At 35.3% G+C, this 20,803-nt stretch overlaps 4 protein-coding genes across 7 annotated transcripts in view; 3 read left to right on the top strand and 1 right to left on the bottom strand.

The window, feature by feature from the left end:
- Positions 1-991: 991 nt before the first annotated feature.
- On the bottom strand, positions 992-4,956 carry LOC106336277 (serine/threonine-protein kinase HT1). Of its 2 annotated transcripts, XM_013775063.1 has the most exons (15): positions 4,475-4,956; positions 4,242-4,356; positions 3,942-4,033; positions 3,734-3,847; positions 3,598-3,652; positions 3,395-3,505; positions 3,143-3,193; positions 2,784-2,947; positions 2,581-2,688; positions 2,439-2,512; positions 2,163-2,338; positions 1,754-1,930; positions 1,609-1,662; positions 1,392-1,526; positions 992-1,314 (listed from the first exon to the last, which is right to left on the bottom strand). In XM_013775063.1, the coding sequence occupies exons 1-15, from the start codon at positions 4,684-4,686 to the stop codon at positions 1,222-1,224; spliced, it is 1,731 nt and encodes a 576-aa protein (XP_013630517.1). In that variant the 5' UTR covers positions 4,687-4,956; the 3' UTR covers positions 992-1,221. The 2 variants fall into 2 exon arrangements, with proteins under 2 accessions (XP_013630517.1, XP_013630518.1); XM_013775064.1 differs by lacking the exon at positions 4,475-4,956 and having other exon boundaries at positions 1,077-1,314; positions 3,942-4,061.
- A 9,385-nt stretch (positions 4,957-14,341) lies between these two features.
- LOC106328877 (MATE efflux family protein 3, chloroplastic) lies at positions 14,342-17,930 on the top strand. 3 transcript variants are annotated; one of them, XM_013767413.1, is made up of 14 exons: positions 14,342-14,460; positions 14,652-14,935; positions 15,044-15,186; positions 15,280-15,423; positions 15,499-15,659; positions 15,741-15,876; positions 15,942-16,038; positions 16,124-16,224; positions 16,500-16,663; positions 16,776-16,847; positions 17,059-17,175; positions 17,262-17,479; positions 17,575-17,626; positions 17,716-17,930. In XM_013767413.1, the coding sequence occupies exons 2-14, from the start codon at positions 14,676-14,678 to the stop codon at positions 17,725-17,727; spliced, it is 1,677 nt and encodes a 558-aa protein (XP_013622867.1). In that variant the 5' UTR covers positions 14,342-14,460; positions 14,652-14,675; the 3' UTR covers positions 17,728-17,930. The 3 variants fall into 3 exon arrangements, with proteins under 3 accessions (XP_013622867.1, XP_013622868.1, XP_013622869.1); XM_013767414.1 differs by having other exon boundaries at positions 14,368-14,460; positions 14,668-14,935; XM_013767415.1 differs by lacking the exon at positions 14,342-14,460 and having other exon boundaries at positions 14,715-14,949.
- Positions 17,931-18,121: 191 nt separating this feature from the next.
- On the top strand, positions 18,122-19,416 carry LOC106331939. The gene is made up of 5 exons (XM_013770380.1): positions 18,122-18,283; positions 18,355-18,435; positions 18,519-18,647; positions 18,763-18,825; positions 18,933-19,416. Exons 1-5 carry the CDS (start codon positions 18,185-18,187, stop codon positions 19,245-19,247), a joined length of 687 nt encoding a protein of 228 aa, XP_013625834.1. The 5' UTR covers positions 18,122-18,184; the 3' UTR covers positions 19,248-19,416.
- Positions 19,417-20,667: 1,251 nt separating this feature from the next.
- The window catches only part of LOC106330915, a 2,235-nt gene continuing 2,099 nt past the window's right edge, over positions 20,668-20,803 (top strand). Inside the window, exon 1 of the mRNA XM_013769304.1 lies at positions 20,668-20,772. Within this exon, the coding sequence (XP_013624758.1) occupies positions 20,668-20,772 (105 nt within the window). The remainder of the gene's footprint in view (positions 20,773-20,803) is intronic.

Raw genomic sequence — 20,803 nt, 5'->3', positions numbered from 1 at the left:
GTCTTTGATGTTTTATTCCTCGTCGTTGGCTTACCGTCAATAGTCTTTGCTCGTCTTGGTTTTCAAGATCTAGTTTTTGGTGTTCTGACTTCTATGCTCTCTTTCATAGCTCGAGGGCGGCTCCATAGTTTGCTGATTTCATTTCGTCTCTCTTTCCCTCTCTATTCTAGCATCTCTTTGCAGCTTTCATCGCATCTCTGGTGGCTCTCCCTTTCACATGTTTGCCACTCGAGGTTTAGATAATGTTTTCGTTCGTGTATGCTATGTGGGTTTGGAAGGTAATTTTTGGTCTCAAGTTTAGTTTCTGATTTTTTTGGTGGTTGTCTTCGATTCTCCCATCTTCAAGTTGTTTCTTTTCTTTTCATGTTTCCTTTGATATAGGTGTGCGAAGTTAGTCTCTTGGAGCTTTGGTATTTTCTATCCAGAGCTTTGTGTTTTTTCACTTGCATGGTCGTCTTGTATGTTCGTGTTTAGTTTATGAGATGTTTCTTACCTTTTAGCTACTGGTTGTGATTCTGGTGCTTTAAGCATATATTTTCCTGCTTCTTGGTGGTTTTGGCCTTTCGATTATTATTCTCCATCGGGCTCGTTTTCTTGGTTATTTGTGTTGGTGCTCTAATTTCTTATTCGTAGTTTGATTATCTTATGATATTAATAGTGAAATAAATATATAATTTGTAAATAAAATAAGAAAAATTAGTAAAAAAATAATAAAATGGTGAAAATTTATGTATTTTTAATTATTAATAAATTTAAAATTTAAAATATATTTATATTATTTTATTTATTTCGGACCAATAAGTACGAGAAAGATTAGATAGTACACAATTAAAAATTTATGGAGTAAATTGTAATAATTTAAAAGAAGAAAGATTTAAAATACACAAAAAAAAACATGAAGACACATGTCAACAAGCCCCCTTCCACATATCATAATTTGGGAAAAAACCAACTTTATATATATAGATTTCTTGTTAGACGAACCAAAAAATCTTAAGAAGCAAGAGTTTTATCTTTCTAACTACTGCAGTTTTACATGTACATGAAGTTTTCTTTCATCAACAACTTGAAATGTTGGATGGAGTGAACAATATGTGTGGGGTATTATAAATTTATAACTTACAGAAAGGAAAAAATCAATTGAGCAGGTAAGCAACACAAAAACTCCGCAAATCAGTCTTTTTGGAAGCAAGTACTGGGGGAGGGATCAATGCAATTTATTCAATGATGTGTTGCACTTCTCCTGAGGGCCGCAAAGATACCCCCACCTCCTCCCGTTGGTGATCTTTTCTTCTCCTCCTCCTCTTCTTCTACCTACCACAACACAACACACATTCAGTTTGCATATATTATTACTCTGCCCCCACATTTCATTTTCTCTCTTTACTTACTTCCTTGGCTATCTCTTGTAGCTGCTCTATTATCTCTGAGAAGTCTGGTCTCAGCATTGGATCCTTCTCCCACAATCTCTCCATTAGTTCTCTCATTTTCGGATGCGTCTTCTTCGGGATTGTAGGCCGTAGTCCCTGAACCACCGACCCCCCCACAACTACGTTTTAGCTTTACAAGCAATAAATTCATTCTACAAAAAGAAAAAAATCGATTTACCTTCTGAACCACCCCTACTGCTGCCTGCAATGGCGTCATGTATTCATATGGAATCTGCCATCACATCAAACCCAATGACTTAGTTAGCCTAACACAGATGATATTTTAATTGTCAGATGAGAAAAGACTTGTATAAACCAAATACCTTGCCAGTCAATAACTCCCATAGCACAATCCCGTAGCTGAAAACATCTGCCTTGTGATCATATGGCTTGTGTTCTATCACCTCCGGAGCCATCCAGCGATATGTTCCTGTTTCAGCTGTCATCACTCCAGTTTGTGCTTTTACTCTAGCCACCCCAAAGTCAGCAACCTTGACAACCTGTAGTAACAAACAAAATAATCCACCCACCGTGTAGAACTGAGTGAATGAGAAAAGAATATGATGACAACCATTCTGTACAACACAATGATATAGCAAATGTGACGCAGCCCAAATTTCGTAGCGTTTCACCAAAAGTATGTAAGCTCGGCCCAAACGCCAATTCATACATTCACACTAGCAAGCTACGTGCAGATAGAATCACGATAAAACACTACGTTGACAATATTACCTCATGCTCGTCCATTAAAAGGTTAGCAGCCTTCAAATCTCTGTGAATTATATTATTTTGGTGTAAGTAGTTCATCCCTTTGCAGATATCTATAGCTACTTTTAACAAAGCTGGAAGCTTAAACACGCCCTTTTGCTTGTGTAGATAGTCATATACACTTCCACCGGGCATGAATTCTATTAAATGAGAAAGAGAACAATAATAATAGTAAAAATAAACCTAGACATTATATAATAAAGCATACTAATTCGCATAAATATGGTGAGTGCAACATACCTGTAACAATACACAGATGTGGTGGCTTAGTGCAAGCACCAATGAACTGAACGACGTTTTTGTGCCGAACTTTCCTGGAAAAGGAAAGATTTTGAATGAGTCTGAGATGCTCACACAAGTTCACAAGGGAAGGCACACAAACCTCATAATAAAGACTTCTTGGGCAAACTCTTTCTCTAGCTCAGAATCTAGACGCTCTGGCTTGAGGACTTTGATAGCAACTTCCTGGCTACAATATGTACCTTTATACCTGAATAACACAAAAGGTAAGGAGAAAGAGGCGGAGACATATTACCTTCTACGCATCTGAAATGATATTACATTTGATAGGTGGCACCAACTTACAGATCTCCATAAGAACCAGATGCTATTTTATGCCCGAATTTTAACTGTTGAAGGTTGATTTCCCAAACATCAGTTCCATCAGTGGGTATTGCGACCGTCCTGACACCTGTTTGCCCGTTTTCCTTTTCAGGAGAGAATGACTGCTGCATAGGCCAGCTTTGGTCCTGCAATCGAGTGTAGTGAAAAAGTTATAAATAACTTATTAGAACAAGACACATGACATGTTTGTGAGATGTTGTCAATATAAAAAGTGCAGGACTCCATATATGACACCAAACTCCATTTTGTTCAGAATTAATTAAGCATAGTCATCATCAATATATATTTTGCACGAAGGTAGTTAAAATGGCAACAAGTACCTCGATTTTTGCTGCTTCTTTCTCCAATGCTATTCTAAGTCTGTCTACTTCCTGTATAATTAAAAAATGTAGCATACCAGCAACGGTTGTTAACTCGGGACCATTCTCTTTATAATGAATGAACATGCCAACACGCATCTGTTCTATAGAGCATGGATCATATAGTACACTACACGATAGCATTGCAATAGGGAAGGAAAAAGGAGAACAACTAAAAGAAAAACAAAAAACAAAAAACAAAAAAAGTACTACCTCGTAAGGCCAACCATCAACGACAAAGACATCTAGAGAGAAACCATCAGTTGTAGAAAAGGCATGAGCCTCTTGAATGTTGAGTCCAAGCTCAGCAAGCAATGCAGTGAACTGCATCATTTACACTGGATATAGTAAGCATCGACGAATCAAAATAATCACAAAAGCCAACAATCACACAGATCATATATATATATATATACCTGAAAAAGGAGTTTAGGCTTGTCTATTGTGGAAAAGGTTATCTCATGCAAGGGCCTGCATTTCAATTAACAAGCGGGAGTGAGTTGGTGACTGCGCCAATTCGCAAAAAACATATAAACTTCCTCATGAAAGTACCGTGAATTGTTAGGCACAGAGGTGCCTCCCTCCTCCTCGTCATGGGATATAGTGGAAGCAAGTGCAAGTGCTTCAAGATTGGGAGATGAACCAAATGCAGGCGGCGGATGAATGCTGGAAAAAAATTAAAAAATTAAAAAATTAAAAAAAAATCAGAGAGAGAGAGTCGAGTACACTTTGGTTATTGTTATGTGGATCAAAAGGCAACCTTTTTCTGGTAGAAGCTTGATCAGGTTCATTAGTAGTAAGAGAGTCCAAGGCGGTGGAGTCAGCTGAGATATTCCCCGTAGGAGGTTGGACCTTAAGAAAAGATGAGTCACCAAACATCCTGTGAGCCCAAAAAAAGTTCACAGAGGCAAACCAATAAAAAAAAAAAAACAAAAAAAGATGAAAAGATCAGGCAGAGGGGATCGATGATCTGGAGAAATCACTCACGAAGGGGAATGGTTTTTGGTTTCTATAGTTTTACAAGCAACAAAGGGAGACGAACTTAAAACAACAAACTCACCTGGACGAGACGAACTTGGATAACAGGTCTGTTGTTTGGATCAAGAGCGGAGTGAAGAAGTCTCTGGTGCATGAGAACGTCCTCAGCACTCTCTACATTCACATCCAAAGCATACCTAAAAACAATGAGCCTAACCTAATTAAGGCGGGCACATACATGCAGAAGCAGATCATAACAATGTATAATGATTAAAATTTAAAAGCAACAAGAAGAAAAAAACAATGTATAATCACCGAGCGGGGAGGCGATTGAAGTGAGCCCAGAGGTCGTCGACGAAACCAGGGAGATCGGCGTCTATGGTGTCAGATTGACGGAGACGGCTGATAACCTCGTCGAAAACCTCCATTTTCATGCGCTCGCGACGGTCGATGGCAGCCTGCGACGTCGGTAAGATATCGCTAATCCCTCTACTTCCGCAGCTCTCGTTGTCCTCCATCACCACCATTGACCACACCAAAGGGAAAATAAAAAGTGGTTCCAACAGAAAGGAAAGTTTAAAGATGGAATAGAATCACCGTTTGAATTTGATCCAACACAGAGACACTTGGGGGGGGGAGGAAGATGAAGATGCGAGGATCTCTAAAGAAAAGATATTCAAATTGTAAAGAAGAAAGAAGAGAGCGAAGAGACGATCAGAAATTCAGAATCGAGGAGGGATTATTAATATTACGAGAGTTTTTTTTTAACGTTTTATCTTCTTCTTCCGCAATTGAGTTTCGTTGCTTTTTTGTTCAGGGGGGTGTATAAAACGACACCGTAGTGCGCAGCGGATGACTCACGCCGCCGTGGCGATGCTGATCTATTTTAATCGCTGAGGGGTATTCATGGAATTTCGTCCGTTTTCTTAATTACCAAGTCGACGAGTAATTAGAAGGAGATCTCCATTTGTCCCCCGTGATTACGCCCTTTTGCGTTACTGTCTCTGACCCCACCTCCCTCCCTCCCTCCTCCATTAGCATATTCCACATGAGCCCACAGTTATCCGGATCAGGTTCTTCTCGCCTGTTACTTTTTGACGTTATTTCTCCTTCTTGTAAAATGTTAAATAATCTCCTTTTTCTTTTTTTTTTTTTTTTTTTTGACATCTCTAAGCATGAACGTTTTTACACCAACCCAAAGTATTTATTAAATCCGAATAGGAAAAACCGAAACTGATTAAAACTGTTATACAAAAATATCCAAACGAGACTTATAAGTTTAGTACTTTGGAGTTTGGTTATAATCTGAACCGAACCGTAATCCAAACTAGAATCCGGAAATATCTGAAATTAGTTAAATATGTTAATGTTTTCTATATGTTAAGGTGATTTAGATATTTTAGAGTATTCAAAATATTTTTGTAGTTTTTTTTATTTGTTATTTTGAATATTTTTAATCAATTTAGATAGTTTAGCTAATTTTTAATTAGATTTGTGAATAATTTCTAAATTTTGAAAAAAAAAATTGTCATTTTTTGAGGTTTGAAAAATATATTTTTGGACAATTTCAAATATTAGTTACAATCCGATCCGAACCGAATCCGGAAGGAACCGAGCCGAACCCGATCCTATAATTAGTAAAACCCGAACAGACTTATCAGCATAATATCGAAAATCCAAATCAACTAAACCGAAACCGATGAGGCCTCTGAACGCCCATGCCTAAACATCTCCTTTTTCTTGTTTATCGGTTTCGTCCCTTTTACTTTCCTCAGTCGATTAAACACCCTTCAATTTCTCTATCTGGGACATAATATAGCCAATAGTTTACGTATGTGTCTTATGTATGTATGGACGTAATATAATTGACTCGACGATTGTATTCATTTACTGGACTTTTCTCGTTTGGGATAATGTTATTTTCACCGGAAATGCTGTATTTTGTGTTTGTGACACGTAAAAACTGACACCCACATATCAAAGATAAATAGGGCCCAAAAATATATCAACAGTCCCAGTCGCATGCGACTACTCCCTAGTCCCTCGTGTTTGGAAGCATTGTACTCTCGGCCAACATCATAACTTATATAGCTTATCCCTAATTAACCTAAAGCTTAATTATATTCATTCATCAACCTGCGGTTTTCCAATGCATCATTCATTTGATTAGAAAGACATATATATGCTGTATGCATGAAGTTAGAAACAACATCACACATGTGATTAATTTGGATATACACACATAAATTTCGATTTACTGGAACGAGTAACTGAATATATATAGAGAAAAAGACAAAAATAGCACTAAATCAAGTTTATGTTCCCAAACTAGCACTCAAGGTCAAAAGTCACAAAAATAACACTTAATGTTTTATCAGAAGTCACAAACTTAGGGTTTAGAGTTAAAGGGTGGGGTTTAAGATTTAGGGTTTAGGGTTTAAGGTTTAGATTTTAGGGTTTAGAGTTTAGATTTTAGGGTTTAGGGTTTAGATTTTAGGGTTTAGGGTTTAGAGTTTAGGGTTTAGGGTTTATGGTTTAGGGTTTAGAGTTTAAAGTTTAGGGTTTAGAGTTTAGGGTTTAGGGTTTAGAGTTGAGAAATGAGGTTTTGGGGATAAGATTTCAAATTTTGAAAAATAAAAAAAAATTAAAATTTTCATAGGATAAACTTATAAAGGTGCTATTTTGGTCATTTTAGTTTTTGAGTGCTATTTTTGTGATATAAACTTAGAAAGGTGCTATTTTGGAGATTTGCCCATATATATATATATATATTATATCTTTTGTTTCTACTGTGACCTATATATATATATATATATATATTGGTAATTAAGCTCGGACTCAGTTATAAATATTGATAATAAACCTTAACCTAATATGGGGTAGATCAGAACGTGGTGTGCTCTTGTTAGTTACAAATTTTTGTATATATATGGTCTAACATAAATGCATTCCATATTTTCTTTCAGATGAAATATAATCGAAAACTATATGTAAAGACGCATTTTTGTGTTGACCCAAAAAATAATATCGCAGAGTGGAGATGCATGCAACACTTAATTACATTTATATTTATTATTCTCAGAAGAAAAACACTTACATTTATAGCATTTTTAATGAATAAACACGCACGCATACGACGGTTATTAAGCAGCTAGTTGTAATTAATGTCGAATGAGTTTGGTCAAAATGAGAGTGATCAAAGATACAATTGATTTTTCTCATCAATGATACATGATTAATAATTAACAATAAAATCAAATATTGTGAAATGAGATTTGTATTAAAATTAGTCCATGTTGATGATCAACAGGAAATGAAGGAGTTGACCAGAGGTGAGAGAGTAAAGATGCGGCAGCCAGGAAAGGAATAAACCCACTTTGATTCGGTAATCAGAATTAGTGAATGATTAATCAGTTCTAGTTAAATTGATTGTTCGGTAGGGTCCCAGAGTCGATGACGTGGCAGCACATGGCTGTATTACATCCCACGTGGACCGTTGCCCCTTTACTCTCACCAAAGGTCGCGTCTTTTTAGCTGGACAACCAGCGAAGCCGCGACATGTCGCCGTTCTGAAGTTTCTGTCCGCCATCTGTTTTTGTTGAGAACCACTTCTTTCTTTCTTTCTTTTCTTGTTCTTCGTCTTTATCCATTTTAATTATTACTACAACTGGAGTATTACCTACCCACCACATTGCTCCTTCTACCTTTTCGTACAAGTTGTATACGAATGTTAAGGTAAACCAGCACTCATTCAGTCATTTGCTATATCACTTCTTTTTTTTTGTTGTTGTTAAAGGTCATCATCCCGTTACATATTAATCTATCCTGAGTTTTTGTGTTATTCTAGATAATAGCAATATCGGTGCATGCCAAGTTTTTGCGTATATATTTATGTTATCACAAGCAACAAAATATGGGATACATGTGTATACTTATTTATATATTCGCTGATCAAAAAAATGTACCAGGAGGATATATTAAAAGATTCACCACTAAACACAATGTCAGATCACTTATAAAATATTATCACCAAATAATGCAAATATTTAAACAACTTTTATTTTTTTCACGATAAACCCTAATGATCAACTGACACACACACACCTTAGGTGGTCAAACTAAGAGAAACAATAAACACGTAGCTTTTTAAAAAAGTATATCATAAGCATAACTGCATAAGCATGGTCGGTCTTGGGCAAAAAAAAGGACTTCTTCTAGTTAGCAGCGATGAATCTAACCAGTCCTCGAGGAAATGGGCTCGGGGAGAAGATGCTATACTTGAGCCAGCGAAAATGGTTGGCGAAAGAAAATCATTCTACTGAGAGTAAAGTCCTTACTTACCAGACCGGGCTAAAGAAAGATAACGACTCGTTTTATCTGAAGATTTAAGAATCATTATATATAGATAATATATGATTCTTAAATTATGTAACTTTCTACTAAAATTTATTTTATAATGTTTATGACCTTCTAGATCGCATACTCGGCCATGATTTCATAAGTTATGAGTCATATCTATCTAGTTCGAATTACATGATCCATCTATTAGTACAGACAAAAAAGCGAATATATATATATATATATATATATATATACACATATCAAATTAGTTACAAAAAGTGTAGATGAGATTCATTGAATCTAGTCATCAAATTATGAAGGCCAATCTAGAGTTGTAAACCTAGTCGTTTTATAAGCAACTAAATTGATTAAAACGCGAAACATTATACATATCAATTTAGTTACAAAAAGTGTAGATGAGATTCATTGAATCTAGTCATCAAATTATGAAGGCCAATCTAGAGTTGTAAACCTAGTCGTTTTATAAGCAACTAAATTGATTAAAACGCGAAACATCTATACTAGAGAATTATTCTGAAAAAATCTACTTAAAAAGGGTTGTTGCACACTTTCCTTAAATTTAAATATATTTTTGGTCTTACCTTATATCTTTGTAACAATAAGTTAGTCAATAACATTATACCATAGATTTGCAAATTTTTACTTCTTCCCTTTTTGAGTTATCATATAATTGATCAAATATTTATCTAAGATTACTTTAGTCAATTTGCTAACATATTATACAAAATTGTTTGGTCGACTAAAACACGAACCAAAACAATAATTGTATCAGCTTTCCAATAAATTATTATGTCACCCGTCATTTTAATAGCTTGAGTAATGTATTTACGTTCAGAAAATGCATACATATAATCACATTGTTATCACATTTTGATTCATTATATAAGTAGATTTCTATTTCCATATTTTCAACATGTTATCATCATACTATATGGGTTTATCTGGTATAACACAAACTACAGTAATTAATATGTTTAATTGTTTTCTAAACGATGATAAAACTCTAAAAAAAATTAGCAAAAAGAAAAATTCTAAAAAAAAGTTGAGATCAACAGAGATGATTTGAATAAACTGTTAAAAAACTCATGTTGGTATGATATTGGAACAAATCGTAACAGACCATTTAACTACAATAATTTAATATAAATCTTAAAATATACTATTACCTAATTGATCAAATAATTTCTTATAATTTTCAGATGATTGAATATTTGAATTTAATTGAGATCTTTAGATATGATTTGGATTTTATCTAAACTAATATTACTGGATCTTACCAAATATCTAACAACTAATTGGTAAAACGTAACTCTAATAATATACTTGCATGATCTCATTATTTTTCAATATACTGAAACATAAAATATATGTGAAATATAGTTTCATATTCATTATATATGAAATACACTAAAATATCCACATATAAACTTCAAACTACCACAAATTTTCTATAATTATTTAGTGAAGATTTGCCACGGTTTAGTATAAAATTTGAAGAAGTTATTGTATCATCAAAATCAAACAGGCTTGGACATTTTACCCGGACCCAAAAATCCGAACCGGAACTGATTCAAAAATATTCGATCCGAAACCAAACCGAAAATATAAAGTATTTATTGGATCGGAAATTCTTCTATCCGAAAGAACCTGAACCCAAAAAAAAAACGAATAGACTCGACCCGATAAAAGCCAATTAATACCTGACTTAAAAACATGAATATTCAAAACTATGATTTTTGTGTTCTATTTTCTATATTTATTTTATGATTTAGTTAAAATATCTTTTTACAAACAATATTTGTTATTATTTTCTAACATTTTCAAGTAATATGAAGATTAAAATTTAAAATCTAGAGTTTAAAAATATTTTATTTTAATTATTAATAGTTTATTTTAAGTTATTTTGTAAAATTTTAAATATATATAACAAATTTCGACTAAATTTTATAGGGTTTGGGTATACCATGTACTTTTAAGATCCGAAAATACATGAATTCAATATGGATCCGAAAATTAAGAGTATTGTACATGTATTTTAATTATAGACCAGAACCAACCCAAACCAGAAATTTTTTTTACGAATACCTATCGGATCCAAATTTCTAGGATCCTAAAGCCCAGATCCGAAAAAATTGGACCAAATCCAACCCAAAAACCCAAACGTCCCGACCTAAGTGTATGAATGAGCATTCGGGTACCCATTCGGGTACGAGTCAATTCTTTGGGGTATTAGAGTTTTGAGTTTTTTTGGGTAGGGTTCGAGTAGGTCCTCCCAAATATGGATATGTTCGGTTCTGATGTATATGAACCTGAAAATAACCAAATAACCAATGTATCTGAAACATGTTTGTAATACCTGAACCGGCCTAATTTTAAAATATAACTAATATATATTTACATTCCAGATATCTTAGAATACTCATTCGGTTTTCGGTTTAGGTCGGGTAAATTTTTTTCTTTTTCTTTTAAATCCGAATTATTCAAATCCTCGGCATTTGGATCCAATTAGATATTTGAAATATTTCCGGTTATAGTTCAGTTTGGTTCCTTTTGGAACCGAGTCAGTTCGAGTCCATAATGCAAATAACTCTAAAATACATGTAATTTGGGTATGTAATAGTCTAGCTCAGTTTGGATATTTAGGTGCAAAAAAAAAAATTTTAAGTATCTGAAAAGATGAAAGACGAAAAATACCTAAAGTACTAATTAATATCCAAATTTATTTATAACCCAAACAAAACCTGCGCTTTTGAAGCGCGGGTCAAAGTCTAGTATAAAAGTATAAAGTAAACTAGTACCTGTGGATGTAACTCTGCTATCAACTGCCATTTCAACTTAAAAACTAGGTTTAAGCGGTAATCGTAAAGAGTACAATTCGTGATTTACTGATACAATATTCAACAACAATACAACATAAACCTTACTCGCCTACTAGTTTGTGTATTTTCCCTACAACAGTTTCTTTTTTGTAATCAAATGTTCTATTTCGATGAACCACCATTTTTTTATCATGTCACTCCATCCACTAATTTCATATACTGATCGGTATTTGTGTTTGATCGATGGTACGATTTTATGAAGAATACGTTGCTATCGATTGATTACGATTTTCACTAAAAATAGAAAATATATTGTACTTGCGTTATATTAACAACTAGGTGATTTTTCCGTGCTCATGCACGGAAATAAATATTTATAAAGTAAATATACTATTATAATTGGTTGATTTTACTTTCAATTTTAAACTAATTTATAATTTATATTAATAATATTATATTACTTTAATTAGACATATAATGTTAGATATGTTATATCTAGTCGATTTTATTGTTTTTACAGTCGATTTAGTTATCATTTGGATATATTGGATTGTATCTATTTCTCTGAATTCAGATAAAATAATTTTTATTCTAAATATATTAAAATTTTGATAAAATTTATTATTTTCATTTAGGTTGGTTGTTGTCGTAGATATGTAAATATAGTTTAGGAATATTATGTATAACTTAAGATATATTGTGCTTAAAATAAAATAAAAAATAAACTAAAGTGTCTAATTTCAAATTACATAAATTAATATAACGATATTATTCTGAAGTCTCATGCATATATATAAATTTTACAAAAAAACAAAATTGTAACAGTTGGTTAATATTTTATTTTCATTTGTTAATATATTTTGAGTAATCATATAATTTATCTTTACAAAATAAATACATTGTTATTATAAAAATAATATATTCTTATTGTAGTTAAATGTATGATTTTAGATATAAATTGGATTAGTCGAGTCACTCATGTTCTGAGTATATTGAGTTACATATAGTTTTTCAAATTCAAACCGAAGTAGAATTATTTTTGATTATAATTAAGTCAAATCAAATTAGTTTTATTTATCGTTTAAATGTGCATGTATTTTCATAATATTTATCAAATTATATGTTGATTTTTTTAAAAATATTAGAAAATAAAGCGATAATCAATCGGAAGTTACATACGTAAGTAACTCATAATTTTTTGGAAGCTCATGAACACATATCAGTATTTATAATAACTAAAATATTTTATAAATTGAAAATAAATTTATGCTTTAGATTTATTGAATGGTAAATTGAAATTTATTTTAAATAATAATGAGAATTAGATTTGCTTGAGTATTTTGGTTATAGTTATATTAAGTTCCACAGACAAAAAAACATAAAACTAAAAAGCAAACAAAATATTTAGAAAATAAATAATTTTAATAATGATAAATATAATATATCTACCTCGTTAAAGTATATAGTGTTATGCTTATAAAATATTATGTAATTATTTGATCAAAAGGTGATTATTGTTAAAATTTATTTTTAGTTTTTTTTATATCTCTTTAAAATAAGCAGTATAAAATTGTGATTTTTTTTGAGAAATCATATAAAATAATTAAAATATAATTTATAGACTTTTTGCTGTAATTTAAAGATATTATAGTCAACTAAATCTATGAAAAATAAAACATTTCAGTAATACTAATTACAAACTATTTTTAGTCAGTTAAACATATATAAGTTTATGTTATTATTTTATGCAGTCATATAAGAAAATACATAGATATGTAAAAAATATTTCTATTACTTTGAAAATATTTTTTTGTATTTTCTAAAATTATGTTTTAAAAGAAATAATATTTATTTTTCTAATATCAAGATTATCTGTGTGAAATTTTTCATATGAAATCACATTGTATACAAATATATATTTTCATCTAAGAAAATATAGATATAAGAATTTTTTTTATTACCTATAAGTATATTTTATGCTATTTAAAATATTTTTTAAATGAAATATTACTATTTTCTGAACTTTCCTTTTTAATGAAATCATATTATATATACATATATTTTTGTTTTTAAATTCGTTTTTTACTTTATAATTTTTTTTATTATATATGTTATTTGGAAAAATTAAAAAGGAAACTAAATAAAACTAAATAAATAATAATATTTAAATATAAACATTTTAATTCATTAAAGATACATCGGTAATTAACCGCCATAAGAATTAACGTGAGCGCGACACGTACGAAACTGACTTCTCAAATAATATTATAGAGATTAAATGAGCAAAAACATTGAAGATATGTACGAAATTAAATAAAGCTGATTACCAATATTTATTTGACTTTGCAAAAGTTCAGATAGGCAATGATATACTTTAGTTAATAAAACTCACGAGTCCAATAAAAAAGTGCAGTAATGATACTTGTTTATTGAAAGAAAGTATACAATGTGGGATAATGTATATAAAAGAATATGATGTATACATTGGATAAGATGGCCACCGATTAATAGTAGAGAGAGTTCAAATCAAGATAAGACTTTGTATTTGGTAATTGAAAAACTATACTAATGGTCACATTTGCAATTTTCTAAGAGTAAGTGTTGACAATGTCGTCTAAACACGAAAAGATTTAATTAAGCATATGCACTTTTCGTTGCTATATAGTATTAGACACAACAAGTGAACACTTATTCAATCAATATAATCAAAAATCTAATCTACTATGTGAACGTTCGAGAGCTGTGTTCATGGAGTTACTACGTCAGCAACTGAGAAAGTGGTAAAAAAAAAACTTTCTAAATCCAGCGCTCAGTAACTCCCACCACGGCAAAATGCATCGTCAGTGGTTTGGAGGAGACCGATTGGGATGAAGAAAAAACCTGACAACGTGATTGTATTTTGCTTCAAGGCAAAATAACTCATCACGGGCCTATTATAGTGGGCCTTAATGACCTTGGGCTTATTTTAGAGTAGAATGACGTTTTAATAGGCCCATATAGCAAAACAGAAACCGCCTTTCCTCCGGCAAACTGTTGAGCGGTTAACCCCTGATTGAAACCCCTTCTCTCTCTCTCTCTCACTCTCGACGATCTCAAGTCCTCAAGCCCTACCCGATTCCCGTGAGCCCCCCTTTCTCGATTATGGAGTTTGTAGCTCCGTATCTCGCGCTCTTTGCTGATATAGTATCGTCTTTAAGGAGCTAGTTTCCTTTCACCATCGTTTTCGTTTCTGTTGCACAGTCATTCAATTTCTGTTTTGCGATTATATGTTATTCCCTCATCGATTATATTATTTTTTGGCTGTGTACAAGTTTCTGAAATCGTTAGGTTGGGAGATGGAGTCCACTGGTAGCGCTAGATTAGTTGGCGGGAATCAAGTTTCGCTGCCCTTGACTACAACAACAACTCATCATCGGTTTGCCAAAGTGAAAAGGCAAGGCAACTTTCAACCGATAAATGACGTCTCTGCCCCCCAATCATGCTCCCTTCACGCCAATCCACACTCGGTGTCTCCGTTTGTGACTCGCCGGAAGAGCCAGATCAACCCTGACTGTGGTGTTGTCAAGTTGGAGGAGGAGGAAGATGTCTCACTCCCGTAAGGCTCTTGAGGTGTTGCTTTATTATTTTTATAATCTTTGCCACGTAGCTTCACGCTTCTTTTTGCCTATGTAACTATCATTTGATCTCTGTCTTTGCTTGCTAGGGAGGTGAATGGTGTTCACGCTGGAAACTCACGTCATGTGGATGTCAAACGAGAACTCGTGATGCTATCTCTTCCTGCCATTGTTGGACAGGCTATTGATCCCTTGACGCTCCTCATGGAGACTGCTTACATTGGCAGGCTCGGTTTGTTTTCTTTTTTTTTTTTTTGCTTTCCTTTAAGGAAGAGTTTGTTTTGAGAGTTTAACGATTCTTTTTTTCTCGAATTAATATATGCAGGATCTGTAGAGCTGGGTTCGGCTGCCGTTTCTATGTCCATCTTTAATACCATATCTAAGCTCTTCAACATTCCCCTCCTCAGCGTTTCCACTTCTTTTGTCGCTGAAGATATCGCTAAGGTTGCCGCTCAAGATTTAGCCGAAGGTTATTACTTTCTTTTTATATTATTTTAATTAGATCTTCCCATCCCTTATATATTTAGCTTGAATGGATTTTCAGAGGATATGCACGGTGACAGACCTTCTCAAGGTTTACCAGAAAGGAAGCAGTTGTCTTCAGTTTCAACAGCGCTAGTGTTAGCCATTGGAATTGGCATCTTCGAGGCACTTGCGCTGTCTTTGTTATCTGGACCTTTTTTAAGGTTAATGGGTGTACAATCTGTAAGTTCGGTTCCAAATTTGAGCTTATAGCATTGAGATTGCGTGGGAAACTATGCTGATAAAATCCATGTTCGGTCACAGACGTCAGAAATGTTCATTCCTGCGCGGCAGTTTCTTGTCCTTAGAGCGCTTGGTGCCCCTGCTTATGTGGTCTCTTTAGCTCTTCAAGGCATTTTCCGTGGATTCAAGGATACCAAAACTCCAGTCTACTGTTTAGGTTTGCATTCTTTGAGTCCAACTATTTTCTTGATTTCCATTGGTTCACTCATTTCCATAACGCAGGTATTGGTAATCTTCTGGCTGTGTTTCTGTTCCCTTTGTTTATCTACCAGTTCAGGATGGGTGTAGCTGGGGCAGCAATCTCTAGCGTCATTTCCCAGTATGTATCTATAGATTTTTCTTCAGCATTTCTCCTTTTACTAACCTTGCAAGATGGTGCTAAACCATTTTCATCTGATTCTCAGGTACACTGTGACCATTGTAATGATTATGCGTCTCAACAAAAGAGTTATACTGCTTCCTCCAAAGATGGGTTCACTAAAGTTTGGCGATTACCTAAAATCTGGTATGTAGGCAACAGTCTCTCACTTGTGGGATTTATGGATGTAATCTGTTTGCTCTCAACACCCTGAATATGTTAAGAGCCTCCTTATGAAATCTCTTGAGGCTTTAAGTGATCTGTGGGCAACAGTTTCGCAATACCAAAACTTAGTTATTTCCTCACTTGAATTCTGTACATCGTTTTCTATGTTTTGCAAATTGCTTAAAGATGTTGTGATTTTGGAAGCAATAGATGATTGCTCAAGTATATAGGTCTTAAACCTTCTACTTGATTTGTAGGGGGATTTGTTCTTGGAAGGACTCTATCAGTGCTCATGACCATGACTGTTGCCACGTCAATGGCGGCTCGTCAAGGAGCTTTTGCTATGGCAGCACATCAGATATGCATGCAAGTTTGGTTGGCTGTATCTATGCTTACGGATGCACTAGCTTCATCTGGACAGGTATTGGATTGTTAGTTTGGTTTTAATACCTAGGTATAAAATGTTTACTAAAATCCACTGACAGAGTTGTGACTTGAGAGATGATATTAAGCCTCGTGTTCTGTTGATTCAGGCCTTAATCGCGAGTTCTGCATCCAAAAGGGACTTTGAAGGTGTGAAAGAGGTTACAACTTTTGTTCTCAAGGTCTGAGCTCACTTCCCTTTCCATTAAATCTTGCAATGACATGTTTTAAGTTGAGGAAGTTGGGCGAGAAAGGACAAATATGTAGAAATGCTTCGTGGTACATAGTTGAGAGGGAAATGTGTTTATCTTGTTGGGGATGCTAATTGATCTCTTGTTATATATATATATATAGAGAGAGAGAGATGTGTAATGTGTTTTAGTAATTGTACAGATAGGAGTTGTGACAGGCATTGCGCTGGCTATTGTGTTGGGGATATCATTCAGTTCAGTGGCTGGTTTGTTCTCCAAAGATCCTGAAGTTCTGCAGATTGTGAGAAAGGGTGTATTGGTGAGTGATGTATTTTTACATAAAATAATTAAGTGGGTTGAGAAGTTTTGATTCAGAAAGTACTCATTTGTAACATGTAAAATCAGTTTGTAGCGGCAACTCAACCAATCACAGCGCTAGCGTTTATATTTGATGGACTGCATTATGGAATGTCGGACTTCCCCTACGCAGCTTGGTCGATGATGGTGGTGGGAGGAATATCATCAGCGTTCATGCTGTATGCACCAGCAGGGATGGGGCTAAGTGGAGTGTGGGTGGGGCTGAGTATATTCATGGGGTTTAGGATGGTGGCTGGATTCGGCAGGTAAAGAAATAGCTTCTTTCTGTCTAATGTGATTGTAATTTTTGTGGGTAGAAGAGCATTCTCAAGTAAATGTCTGTGTTTTGGATGAATTATAGATTAATGTGGAAGAAGGGACCATGGTGGTTCATGCATACAACAAGTCACAAGGTACTTCTTCTTCTTGTTTTAGTTTACCTCCAAAGCTTCTTCTAATCAAATCATTAAGGTAACTCTCTGTCTCCTATTTTATATGGCAGCGTCTTGCTTAAAAGCTGCGTGCGAGAGAGAGAGACGTCCCCCATGTTCAGCTTTGTTACATATTATTCCCTTAATGTTACTACGTTTTATTCTCATTATTGCTTCGTTTGTTAGACACAAGTCACAAAACACTCAATTCTTCGATTTCATCCTTGTAATAAATCATTAGAATTGTGTTATATTAGCTTATGAAATTTCGGTTAAGGCAACCCCATATTCCTCAGCCACGTGTCTACACTTTTCTTTTTGACTCGGTCTACAAGTTCATTTGCACCAATGAAGAAAATAAGATATAACAATAATAATGTTTTTTGTTTTATTGCAATTTTTTTTTTGTTAGTTTCATTTAAAATGTCGAATAATAATAATAATATAAAATGACAATTTTCTAGAAAATAATTGTACTGTAGAGGAATAAGAAGAGGTGACAGCCGCAGTTTGTGTTTGTGTTTTGTCGAGAGAGAGAAGATGGAGGATTCGTCGGCATCGTTTGTAGGAAACAGATATTGGGTGCTCCGACATGGAAAGAGCATTCCAAACGAGAGAGGCCTCATCGTCTCTTCAATGGTTTTCCCTATTCTTCTTCAATGATCCATCGTCGCTTATGAATCAATCAAATAATATTTAATTGATGGCAGGAAAATGGAGTGCTACCAGAGTACCAGTTAGCGCCTGATGGTGTCGCTCAGGCTCAGCTCGCTGGCCAATCCTTCCTCAAGGTTTTCATCTCTTTTAGGATATCCTCTAACTAAAAACTCTTCAACCTTTTCATGAAATCTTGTGTCTCTCCCTCTGTGTGCAGCAACTTGAGGAAAGTAAGATATCACTGGACAAGGTCCGCATTTGCTACTCCCCATTCTCTAGAACCACTCACACCGCTAAGGTTGTCGCTCAGGTCCTCAATATCCCTTTTGATTCCCCTCAATGCAAGGTAGTGTTCGAGATATTTCATTAGTGTGATGCTGCTTTTTCCAATGCCCCACAAACATTACATTTGCACAAGCTATTTAGAACTAAAGGTGTTAAAATTGGGTGCGCTGTTATAGATGATGGAAACTCTGCGAGAACGCTACTTTGGACCTACATTTGAACTCAAGTCACATGATAAGGTGCGTGCTTGATGATTCACTCACTTCCCCTAGGCTGTGTGTGTGTGTAATAAGAGCATATTATAGAGTGACCTTGTCAAGTTTGGTGTTTTCTGATTTGCCACCAGTACCCGGAGATATGGGATCTTGATGAGAAAGATCCATTCATGGGACCAGAAGGAGGTGAAAGCGCTGATGACGTTGTATCCAGACTTGCCACTGCCATGTTATCCATGGAAGCAGAATTTCAAAGGTGCGCAGTTCTGGTGGTGAGCCATGGTGATCCACTGCAGATGCTGCAGAACATAATGCATTCAGCAAAGCAACATAGCGGAGGAGGTGGTGGTTTAGCTGAGAGAATTCAGATGAGCAGAGTTGCTTCTGTCTTGTCACAGCACCGCAAGTTTGCTTTGCTCACTGGTGAACTCCGACCCCTCGTCTGATTGATTGCAAACCAAAAAAAGTATTCAACTTTGGCATGTTGTTCCTATCTGCCAGTGACAATTCTTGCAATTTTTTGAACTTTTATTTGGAATAAGCAAAGCTAAGACAAAGGTAACATGAAGGTTTATTCTTCTGTTTGAATAAGAAATCATGAAAATCATATGCATCTTCATATCTGTCTAGTGAACAGTGGGTACTATCTCTCTCTGGCAATCTCCTTGAACGTTTAAGTCTTTTGTGATCCATCTACGACCCCTTAGTTTAAATCCTCTATAAGCTTGATTGATCACTACTGCTTATACTTGGAAACATCCTGTTTGATCGGAAAACGGTAATAAAGAAGATGTGGGTTTAACAAAGACGTCTTATTTATGGTCGGAAAAAACGTTCAGTCGGTTACAAGAGAAATGAAGAGAATGCGACAGAGAGGAAGCCGGTGGCTCGATGAGCTACCGGACAAGTACAACTAACAGCGAGATGAAGCAAAGGTGAAAACCCTAATCTAGCCGCCAAGTGTTAGTCAATGATTTCGGATCCACTTCTCTTCTCTTCTCTTTATATAGTCCTCCTAATGTTTCATCCTTGACCTAGCTTATGTCGTCTTCGTGGGCCTTCTCTACTGGGCCGAGAGTCCCGTATTCATCCGAGGAGTCGCCGAGCTGAGTGCACTCTAGTCGACGATGATCGACTAAAGGTATTCTAGAGACAAGCCGAGAAGCTGGCCCTTCAAGCCGACTATCCGAGCCATCGCTCTATTTAGTCCGGGCCAGGCCTCCTATTCCTTGGGTCTTGTGGGGTGGTTAAATCCATCCCCTACAGTAAGTCCCCCCAGTCCATCAGTGAACGAAAGGTTGTCTAGTTCATGATGGATTCTGGAATTCGAGGGTTTAAAGGAATAGGAGTTCTGTCGGGAGGTTAGAGTGTTGGTCGATGAGTCGCAGAAAGGGCTATGGTAACACTTTCTCTCGGAATCGTTGAATCGCAGATACCCGGATTTTGGCTGACACGCCCTGATTAACTGTCGGTTTAATCGAATTTAGGATAACCGATGGTTAATTAAGACGAGAAGGCGAACCGTCGCGAGAATCCGTCGGGTTCTTTGGGAGAGTTTTGAGGCCCATTTAGGCTTAATGATGACGCCTCGATTTTCCCGTCTCTTCTTTTCACAACATGTCGAGAAGCGGAATCATCGCAAGGGTCCGCTGGGTTTTTAGGGTGGATTTCGAGGCCCATTTAGGCCCGAATAGGCCTAATGATGGCGCCTCGAGTTTCCCCCTTCTCTTTTCCTTATAAATACGCGGACCCTCTCTCATTTCTTCAAGTTTTTCTCCGTGATCAAAGGTACTTTCTCTCTTTTTCCTTTATCTCTCTAAGCGTTGTTAGATTCATTCGAAGCATTCTTCACCGTTCCGTTCCGCGATGTCGTCGGGTCAGAGGCTATCGAGGCAGCAGAAGGGGAAGGCAGTCGCAGCGGCGTCGAATCCGACAAGGAATCCCGACGGGGATCGTGTCGGAGATCCGGAGGCGATTCATCGCGCGGCGATGATGGACACGG

This window comes from Brassica oleracea, chromosome C3 (genome assembly GCF_000695525.1).
Source record: "Brassica oleracea var. oleracea cultivar TO1000 chromosome C3, BOL, whole genome shotgun sequence".
NCBI classification, from domain to species: domain Eukaryota; kingdom Viridiplantae; phylum Streptophyta; class Magnoliopsida; order Brassicales; family Brassicaceae; genus Brassica; species Brassica oleracea.
Note: the sequence above shows the minus strand (reverse complement) of the source record. Positions and strands in the feature narration are given on the sequence as shown.